At 36.4% G+C, this 10,928-nt stretch overlaps 1 protein-coding gene across 4 annotated transcripts in view; it reads left to right on the forward strand.

Moving 5' to 3' along the window:
• The window catches only part of OSBPL9 (oxysterol binding protein like 9), a 169,924-nt gene that overhangs the window by 135,917 nt on the left and 23,079 nt on the right, over positions 1-10,928 (forward strand). For 3 of the 4 annotated variants that reach the window (XM_034652487.1, XM_034652508.1, XM_034652502.1), the window contains 2 exons: positions 6,275-6,313; positions 10,132-10,222. In XM_034652487.1, coding sequence (XP_034508378.1) covers positions 6,275-6,313; positions 10,132-10,222 — 130 coding nt within the window. The remainder of the gene's footprint in view (positions 1-6,274; positions 6,314-10,131; positions 10,223-10,928) is intronic. The other variant, XM_034652495.1, reaches the window with a different exon arrangement.

A 10,928-nucleotide genomic window follows, 5' to 3' on the forward strand; every position in this document is an offset into this window, starting at 1 on the left:
GGTTTTTTTCTTTTTTTTTTTTTTTTTTTGGCTATTATGAATAATGCTGGAATGAATGTCTACGTTATAATGGTTTTGTGTGTAGGTATATTTCCATTTCTTTTAACTTTATGCTTGGAAGTGGCATTAACGGGGTCATATGGTAACTGTGTCGTTTTTAGAAACTGCTAAACTACTTTTCAAAGCAGCTGCACCATTTTACATTCTCATAGTCTGTTACAATTCAGTTGTCTCCAGGTCCTCACCAATATTTGTGATTCTCTCTCCCTCCCTCTCTTTTTTTTTTAGTGGCTTAAAACAGCNTGTTACAATTCAGTTGTCTCCAGGTCCTCACCAATATTTGTGATTCTCTCTCCCTCCCTCTCTTTTTTTTTTTAGTGGCTTAAAACAGCATTTATTTATTTATTTATTTATTTATTTATTTATTTATTTATTTATTTATTTTAAATCCTTTGAGACTTTATTGAACTGCTACAGTATATCATTAGTTTTTGATGTAGTGTTCCATGATTCATTGTTTGTGTATAACACCCAGTGTTCCATGCAATACGTGCCCTCCTTAATACCCATCACCGGGCTAGCCCATCCTCCCACCCCCCTTCCCTCTAAAACCCTCAGTTTGTTTCCCAGAGTCCACAGCATTCATTTATAAGCTCACAGCTCTATAGATCAGACTCTAAAGTGGCTGGGCTGGGTTCTATGCTTAAGGATATCACAAGGCCCAAATCATGGTTCTAGACAGGTTGAACTGTCTGGAGGCTCTGGGAAAGAATCCACTTCAGGCTCATTCAGGTTGGTGGCAGAATTCAGGTCCTTGTTGTAGGACTGAGGTCCCCATTTCCTTACTAGTTGTTGGCTAGAACTCAGTGTCCGAAACTAAAGGCCTCTCTCTCTGGTCCTTGCACAGATTCCCTCCATCTTCAGAGCCAGCAGTGGCATATCATATCCTTCTCATGGTTCACATTTCTGACCTTCTCTTCTGCCGCCAGCCAAGGAAAGCTCTCGGCTTTTAATGGCTCAGGAGATTAGATCAGGTTCACCTGGATAATACTTCTATCTTATGGTCAACTGTTAATACCATATGATTTCACTTATGTGGAATCTGAAAAACAAAACAAGTGAACAAACAGAAACAGACCCAGAAATGGAGAGAACCATCTGGTGTTTGCCAGAGAGGAGGGGAAAGGAGGGGAGTGGGCAAAATGGGTGAAGGGGAGTGGGAGGTATAGGCTTTCGGTTATGGAATGAGTAAGCATGGGGATGAAAGGTACAGAACAGGGAATACACTCAATGGTATTGTAATAGTATGGTGACAAATGGTAGTTGCACTTGTGGTAAGCATAGTGTAATGTACAGACTTGCCATATCACTGTGTTGTACACCTGAAACTAATGTAACATTGTCAGCTATACTTCAGATAGATAGATACAGACTTGTCATATCACTGTGTTGTACACCTGAAACTAATGTAACATTGTCAGCTATACTTCAGATAGATAGATAGATAGATAGATAGATAGATAGACAGACAGATAAAGGATCCATGGAACCTGTGAATATGATGAGATCACTCCTGTGATTGTCTTTTTGGCTGTAGCCAGTCTAGTGGTATCTTGGGGTTTTCATTTGCATTTCCCTAAGGAATAGTGATGTTGACTATCTTTTCATGTGCTTATTAGCCATTTATGTATCGTTAGAGAAATGACTATTCAAATTCTTTGCCCATTTTTTTTTTAAGATTTTTTAAAATTTATTTGACAGAGATAGAGATAGCCAGCGAGAGAGGGGACACAGCAGGGGGAGTGGGAGAGGAAGAAGCAGGCTCATAGCGGAAGAGCCCGATGTGGGGCTCAATCCCATAACGCCGGGATCACGCCCTGAGCCGAAGGCAGACGCTCAACCGCTGTGCCGCGCAGGTGCCCCTCTTTGCCCATTTTTTAGTTGAGTTCTTTTTAGTTTCATTGCATTATAGGAGTGATTTTATACATTCTAAATACAAATCCTTATCAGACAGGATTTGTATATTTTTCTTCAAGTTTGTGAGTTGTACTTTCTTGATAGCATCCTGAGAAACATCTGTATTTTTATTTTGGATGAAGTCCAGTTTATCTGTATTCTATTGCTTATGCCTTTGGTGGCTTATCTGAGAAGTCATTGCCTACTCCTAGATCACAAAGATTTTTCCTCTGTTTTCTTCTAAGAGTTTTAAAGTTTTAGCTCATATTTATGTGCAATCCACTTTGAGTTCATCTTTGTAATGTGAGGTATGGGTCTAAATTTATTTTTCTGCATGTGGATTTCCAGTTGTCCCAGCCTCATTTGTTGAATCTCATCAAACTTGAATTAGTGTGTTTTATTTTTTGTTGCATATAATTAGTAAGTGTATTGGTCCATAATTAAGGAAGATTTTACTGGGCTGCATTGCTTTATTAGAGAGATGAGGATGTATTTCATGTATTTTGTTGGTAGGCATGGTTTTAAAAATACTGGAGGCTATAATTCTGGTCAGAAGTCTTCCCAAATTATGTTGTGCTGGTGTTTTTGTTCATTATCATATTTCCAGATCTCAGTCATGCGGGTGTGTTCTGAGAAGAGAATAGCCTTTGTATTAAGGAATGAGGGATTTATAACCAGATAAACATGCAGTATAATTTAAGTGGGAAGTAGCATTAGACCTTTCCTTTGTTTCATTAACATAACTCATATTGAATTCAGTTACATCTCTAGTTCATTACTACTTGAGATTTAGCTTTAATTGACCTTGATTAAAGGCCACTTGTGGTGTACTTACAAAATAAAAACAAAACAGTTTTTATTTTTTTTAAGATTTTATTTATTTATTTGACAGAGAGAGACAGCCAGCAAGAGGGGAAACACAAGCAGGGGGAGTGGGAGAGGAAGAAGCAGGCTCCCAGTGGAGGAGCCTGATGTGGGGCTCGATCCCAGGACTCCGGGATCATGCCCTGAGCCAAAGGCAGACACTTAAGGACTAAGCCACCCAGGTGCCCCAAAACGAAACAATTTTTAAAAAGAAAGATGGAAGTGGGAGCGGGGAGGGGACGACTGTAGCCTTTTTAGGTAGTAACACAAAATCCCTAAAGTACGTGATGAGAATGGATTGATAGGAAGACATTTAATAGTCTATGATTTGACTCTGCCTTAAAAGACCACAACAGTCACAAAAATAATGAACCCTGATTTAAAATACCCTGTAGGGGGCGCCTGGGTGGCACAGCGGTTAAGTGTCTGCCTTCGGCTCAGGGCGTGATCCCGGCATTGTGGGATCGAGCCCCACATCAGGCTCCTCCACTATGAGCCTGCTTCTTCCTCTCCCGCTCCCCCTGCTTGTGTTCCCTCTCTCGCTGGCTGTTTCTATCTCTGTCGAATAAATAAAATCTTTAAAAAAAAAAAATAAATAAAATAAAATAAAATACCCTGTAGGTAGCATACATTATTAACTGAGAACATTTTAGAGAAAAAGTTTGTCAGATACTGAAATTTATTTTAAATTATACCAGAATTAAAAATGGTTGCTTTCTTAGATAATATACATATATAATGTGGTATATCAGTAATCACCGCATAACAAGCAAATCTAAACTGAGTGTCTTAAAATAGCAGCAGTCATTTAATTTTGTTCACAAATACGCAGTTTGGGTAGACCTCATGACTTGCTTCTGTTTAATGAAATATCATCTGTAATGACCTGATGCAGGGCTAAGGATCTACTTTCAAGGTGGCTCACTCACATGCCTGGAAAGTCAGGCTGGGGGCCTAGATTCTTCTCCGTATAGTCCTCTTTACAGCTGCTTGGGTTTTCTCACAGTGTGGTGGTTGGGTTCTTAGAAAACAAGGTGAAAGTTTGTGACATTTCCATGACGGAGTCTTAGAAATCACAGAGTCATTTCTGCTATACTTACTGGTGGAGACTGTCACAAAGGCCCACCTAGGTTCTAGGGTAAGGGACATGAATGCTACCTCTTGTTGGGGCCATTTCTGGAAAATTTAATCTATCACATGTATAGAATATTTCCAAGAAATCCTTTGGAAAAATCAGTTTAATATTTAGAAATTAATAGGGGAAGACCAGAATTAAGTTAAAATGTCATCTGAGCAAGAAACTTTAATTTCTCTTTCTCTATAATTCTCAATTTATTTTCAACTGTCTCTATTAAAAATTAACTGTAACTTTGGATAGCCTGAGTATATAGTTAATTTTGCAAATAGGGGTAAACCCCAGCATGAGTTACACAGTTAACAAAATGCAGTTATTCCCAAGGATATGTAAAAGGTACCCACTGTGCCAGAAGTTCCCAAGACCACCTTTAGGTTTGATGATTTTGATGATTTGCATGGAGGACTCACAGGACCCTGTGTATAGTCATATTCATAGCTACACTTTATTAGAGCAAAGGATCCAAAGCAAAATCAGCAAAGGGAAAAGGCACATGGGGCAAAATAAGGCACAAACATCCAAGTGTCTTCTCCTAGTAGATTCACATAGAATGTGCTTACTTCCTCCAGCAACAAATTGTGACAACATATGTGAAATTTTGGGGCACCTGGGTGGCTCAGTTGGTTAAGCCTCTGCCTTCTGCTCGGGTCATGATCTAAGGGTCCTGGGATCGAGCCCCACATGGGCTCCCTGCTAAGTGTGGAGTCTGCTTAGCCCTCTCCCTCTGCCTGTTCCCCCCTACCACTTGTGCTCGCTCCCTCCCTCCGTCTCAGATAAATAAATAAATAAAATCTTAAACAAAAAGAAAAACCACATGTCAAATGTTGTCTACCAGAGAAGCTCACTGAAGGCTCAACACCCACGTTGGGGCCTTGTCATGTAAGCACTCTCTACCTAGCACTTACCAAGATTCCAGACTTCCTGTTTTTGTTGTTAGCATAAACCATATTGTTTACTTCAGCAGTTTAGGCACAGTGAGCCCCTCTTATCTGATGGAGTGGTGGGGACCCTTCTGAAATCCAAGTACCTAGTCATTAGCCAAAGGCCACCTTTGCAGGCAGGCAGGCCTGCTATGTTAATGCTTTTCTGTACCCGCACTTAAAAAAAAAAAAATTCCCAATTCTTCAAACTGCTCTTGGTTGACCCTTCAGTATGTAGGTTTCTGAGTAAACTCAGTAGTTAAAGAAAAAGTTATAGATATAAATGAGATACACGTTGGCCATTATGTTTAAAACCAAGACCAAATAATTGGTTTCTGTTAAAACTTTAAAACTTCTTGATAGTATGGAGCTAGAACTTTAAACAGTATTATTTAAAATTAAACATGCGATTTACATAATACAAATAGGTAGATTAAAATTACAGAAATGAATGTGTTGATAACTTTCCATCACCTTCTTCCTGAAGTACATCGTTGGAGAAGCAAGGCAAAATAGCGTATTAAGAACATGAGTTCTGAAACCAGACTATTGGAATCCTGGCTCCCCACCCTCTATCTGTCTCTGTGTTCTCTTATGTCCAATAGGAATAATACTAGTACCTATCTTATAGAGTTGTTGGTGGAATAATAAATACAAAATATTTGTCAGGCAGTAAGTGTTAATTCGTATGTCATTCCATGGAAACAGTGATTACATTTACTAAAACAAAAATCAACTCTATCTGTCTCTGTGTTCTCTTATGTCCAATAGGAATAATACTAGTACCTATCTTATAGAGTTGTTGGTGGAATAATAAATACAAAATATTTGTCAGGCAGTAAGTGTTAATTCGTATGTCATTCCATGGAAACAGTGATTACATTTACTAAAACAAAAATCAAACCATCTATTTAGAAAATTATAATTTTGGGGCCTGCAGCCAGAATATGGGAAATTGTGTCTATCCCAAGCTTTTAAGGGTATATGATTCTTATACCTTTAAAGTGCAGTGAGAGTTTGGGGGTTGTGTGTAGTTGGCATAATTTACTATAAAATTAAACCCAGAAATATTCAGGGTCTTCAATCCTAAATTAGTATATCTGCTGTTAATAGTTGATACTGATGTGACTACACAGTTCCATAGGATATTTCTATAATGAATTAAGTGCCTACATAGAAAAACAATTGCCATGCTGTTCGTGGTGGTGGTGGTGTAGCCAGTGACAGAATGACACTTGGCTAGCAATGTACAAATGGAATTACAGTCTCAGTAGAAGCCGAGAAATAGTTTTCTAACATTACTTACTAGTAAAATAAGCTTTCATAACAGGGAAGAAAGTACAGAAGGACTTACATACTTAAAAGAATGAAGTTAATATTTTTAACATTTTCCCTTAAGGACCAGTGTAATGCGGAGAAGCACGCAGATGGAATTATAGTAAGTTTAATCTAATCTTTTTGTTTCCCTTTACTTCTGCAGAGCATTATAACCAGTCATGTCAGGAGAAGCCTGAACTTCTACTCATTTTTCAACACAAATTCCTCTTTTCACCTACTCACTGCTTTTTGTGGTTGACTCTTGCAATTTTCCTTAAGCTTCTAAAGTTGGCCATCTTTCAGCAATCATTTGCAGGGAAAATGTTAAAATTTTTCTAAGTGTTGGTTCAGATTGAATCACTTTGCATGTGTTAACATGAAGGGTTAATCATGGTGTGAAAATACAGCTTTTATGACTAAGGCATAACTCACAGTGCTGCATTTCTTGTCAAACTTTTTTCTCAGATGAAAGAAGGGGAGGGATTCAATATTGAAACATATCCTAATCTGTTTAATATTGTTTATCGGTTTCTGTTTTCTTTTATTTTTAGATTTTGTGTGTTGTGTTAACTGTTGTTGATACCGTGGTATATATTGTGTTTTTATTAGAACAAATTACAACATGAATTCTTTCACTTATAGCCATTTTCTTATTCTTTCCTCCTCCTCAGCTTTTTACTCTTCCCTTAGATTCAACTTCTCCTTTAAAAAGAAAAGAAAATTTTATTGTTGGTATTTTCCATCTGGAGATAAAAGTTAGAGTGTGAAGACTTGTAGTTGGAGTGACCCTATTTTTATGGTAACTTAGTGACTTCTGTTTAGACTGTTTCTTAAAGCAGGAGGCAGCCCCTTTTTTTGTCCCAAGACTTTACAGATGCCAGCTTGTCTGAGATCTGGAAACTCTTCAAAATCTTCTAAACCATCTCATGATTATACTTGAAAGGATAAGCATGTTATCTTTATATTTGGTTTAAAATGAAAAAAAAAGTTAAATATTGATGTTGTTTGCAGATTTCTTAAGCCAGAGATAGGAGAAGCATTTTTAAAATTGCATCAAACTTTACATCGGAATCTGGGGATGTACTGTATGGTGATTAACACAATATAATAAAATAAAGTTAAAAAAAATAATAAAAATAAAAATAAATTTGAATTAAAGACATTGGAATTTTTATCTTTATTTGCACAGTATGAGTTCAGAGTTTGAGCCATGGTGATAANGGAATCTGGGGATGTACTGTATGGTGATTAACACAATATAATAAAATAAAGTTAAAAAAAATAATAAAAATAAAAATAAATTTGAATTAAAGACATTGGAATTTTTATCTTTATTTGCACAGTATGAGTTCAGAGTTTGAGCCATGGTGATAAAATTATGTGCTCTAAATACAATATAATATAATGTAGTATCTCTTCCTGAGCTATCAGTTAAGACTGTAAGCCTCTTGGAAAAGGACTATATATGTTGTCTAGCATGTCATGGTCCCCAAAGATCCTAAGGAAAATCATGTTGGCAATTACTTTTATCTCTCTTTCTTCAAAACAAAATAACTTTTTATTATGTTTAAAAAATGGCAGTTTTATAAAGCATACCAAAAATGTTTGGTCATTTGCAATTAGAAACATCTAGAAAGTTTCCATTTACAGAAAATCTAAACCTATAGAAAACAACCATACTCGAATCATTCGATCAAGGACTATAGCACTTTTCCTTAAGAGTTTTTATTTTTAAAAAGGAAAGGAAGCATTCATGGTTTAATTCTTGGACCCACACAGCTAGAACCTGGCCCTGCTACTCACTAGCTGTGATGTCAGGCAGGTTGCTTGACCTTTGAGCCTTAGTTTCCTCATCTTTAAAGAAAGGTGGCCATATCTACCTCAGAACATTGTTGTAAGGTGCAGAATGAGCACAGAATCAATAAACGCTAGCTATACATAAATACATGTATATATAATTTATATTTTGCTTGAATGTCATTAATGTTACAACTGGTTAGAGCTGAGGATTATCATTTATTTGTGCTTCTAAAGTTCTGCACATTCATTTTCAAAGCAAGGTGTAGAATGTATTTGACATATTTTAGCTTGATTGAATAAGGACTGTAGATAAGTATGTAGTAGCTGTATTTTCTGTTAACAAGCAACAAAAGATATTTGGTACTTTTAATATACATGCAAAAATCTAAAAGATTAGACAAGCTTAATCTTTAGACCATTTCATCTGGAAAACAAAAGATTACATTCAAGAGATAGAATTCTGCTGGTCCCTTTTTCCAGAGTTATTTCTTAGTCTTTTCAGTAATTTTTCTTATATAAAAGGTGAGGATAAGGAGGTGACATACTCTCCTTCCCATAGGTCAATATATTAATGGGATTTTGCCTTTGTAAAGCACTTGGAGTTCTTTGCAGAAAACCATTAGGTAAAAACAAGGAATTTATTCTAAGAACAGCTACAGGACATGTTGAAACATTTCTTTAGTTATTATGTCCTGGTCCAGTATCTGAAGATAGAATCATAAAGTAATAACCAGAAAGCCTCTATAGAACATATAATCCAGACATTTCTTCATTTTACAGACTGGGAAAGTGAGGACCACAGTAGATAAAAGACTTGCCAAATCCTTGGTAGAATAAGGATTCTAAGGAATTAAAATTCCTAGTCTGTTTTATTTGTGCTCTTCCCAGTACTCCAAAACCTTCCCTACTTCATTTTATTAGGGTTTTTATTATTAGTGATTGTTTTCAGGGTCTCTTCTCTAAGTGTCTTTTATTTTCCTGTTAAAATATTTATAGTCAGTAGACTATCGTGACAAGCATCAGAATTCTTGTGCTCAAATCAGTTGATTTAAGATCTGATTTAGTGATTTTTAATATTTATGCAGAGAGGGGGGTTTAAGAAAAAAAAAATCTTGAACTTAAGCATTAAATGAGAATGCTGTAAAAACTTTCCCCTTAACTCAGTTTCCATTTCTAGGGGCTTCTAAATTTTTGGGTACTTTTGGTGCTCATTAATCAGTAAAGTATTTCTCTTCTAAATCTGTTTCAGTATTTTCTGTTATAAGCTTTCCCTAATATATATGTGAAGTTTAGTTTTCTGGATCAAGGAAAACTAAAGAACTTAAAATTTTATTTCTTGGGTTTTATCTGGTGTAGTCTTCTAAATGATAGATCTAAACTTTACTCTGGCAATGACCTTAGTTTAAACCTACCCACCTCCAAGTAAAAAAGCATCAGTAAACTATGGAGTCTTGTTTTTAAAATGTCTTCATGCTGGCAGAATAAGTTCTTGGCTTGAAATCAGAAAGACCTACACCTTTTTTTCCCTATAAAATTGTAACTACATATATATTTATTTATTTTTTCTTCTAAATCCTCAAAAAGAAAGCCTTCTTCCCTGCATCGCCCAGTTAGAAGATACATCCCTTTGCCTTTGGTAGTGATAGAAGGTGGCAGTAGTGTGAGATGGAAAAGTAAAATCCTCGTGATGCAGGTATACTTACCAGTTATAGTTGTAACGTTTAATAACACCAAAGTAAGAGAGCATTTCTCTCTGTCTTTGATAGAAAAACATTTGTGGTGAATTGAGAATTAAGTGAGAAGTACTGAACTGAATTGAGAAGTTACTGTTTTGGCTTCCTGAAATTTCCCTCACACCATTTTACGACTCTTTGCAGGTTTTTCCATTTACCTTTATCTTTCTGTATGACAGAAATTCTTTCATTTTCCCTCCTTACTGTGTTGTTTTGTTTTTTAAGAAACTCTCAGACTTCTGTATCATAAATGCATTTCATTTCCTCTTTGCATTTTGATAAGCATATCTATATAGCTACCCTCAGGACTTTGCTGTCAGAAATGTGGGCATTTCGTACATTTGGGAGGGTCAGCACTGGAAGGGCATTTAATTAAAAATAACTGTACTATGTTTCTTTATCTCAGAGTACTATTAATCCTGTAGATGCAATATATCAACCTAGTCCCTTGGAACCTGTGATCAACACAATGCCTACCCAGACTGTCTTACCTCCAGGTATGGTATTTGCAAAAATGTTTCAGATTCACTGATTAGAAAAAACTTAATTTGTACAGCTGTCATAGTAATCTTGAAGGGCTCGTTTTTGGTTTTGTTGTTTTGTTTTTAAGATTTTATTTATTTGACAGAGAGAGTGAGAGCACAAGCAGGGGCAGCGGCAGAGGGAAAAGCAGGCTCCATACTAAAGAGGTAGCCCAATGTGGGGCTTGATCCCACGACCTTGGGATCATGACCTGAGCTGAAAGCAGACGCCTAACCGACTGAGCCACCCAGGCACCCCTGGTTTTGTTTTTTAATAAATAAAAGGAATCACAAAAAAAATGGTACAGCAGAAGGTGAACTGGAAAAAGATGGTAATATTTTTGGTATTGGGGATTTTTTAATAAAATGAAAGTTTTTAGTTTTCAAAGTGAGATGGAAGGAAAACATGGTTACTAAGACTTGGATTAGCTGGTGGGACAGAATCCTGTGACCCAGGATTCATGCTACCAAAGAAAGCTTAATATACATTGACCTACTTGAAGGTAATCCAGGAACTTTCTATTTTGGGGTGTTTTTTATAGCTACGAAGAAGAATGCAAATGGTTTCTTCTTCATGGTGGACTCTAAGGTAATGGAAGGGAAGGGTGAAATTTGTGATGCCTACCAATTAGAAAGACCTGTATTTTTAATTATAGAGTAATCAATAGTATTTTTTTTTTTT

Source organism: Ailuropoda melanoleuca, chromosome 2 (genome assembly GCF_002007445.2).
Source record: "Ailuropoda melanoleuca isolate Jingjing chromosome 2, ASM200744v2, whole genome shotgun sequence".
NCBI classification, from domain to species: domain Eukaryota; kingdom Metazoa; phylum Chordata; class Mammalia; order Carnivora; family Ursidae; genus Ailuropoda; species Ailuropoda melanoleuca.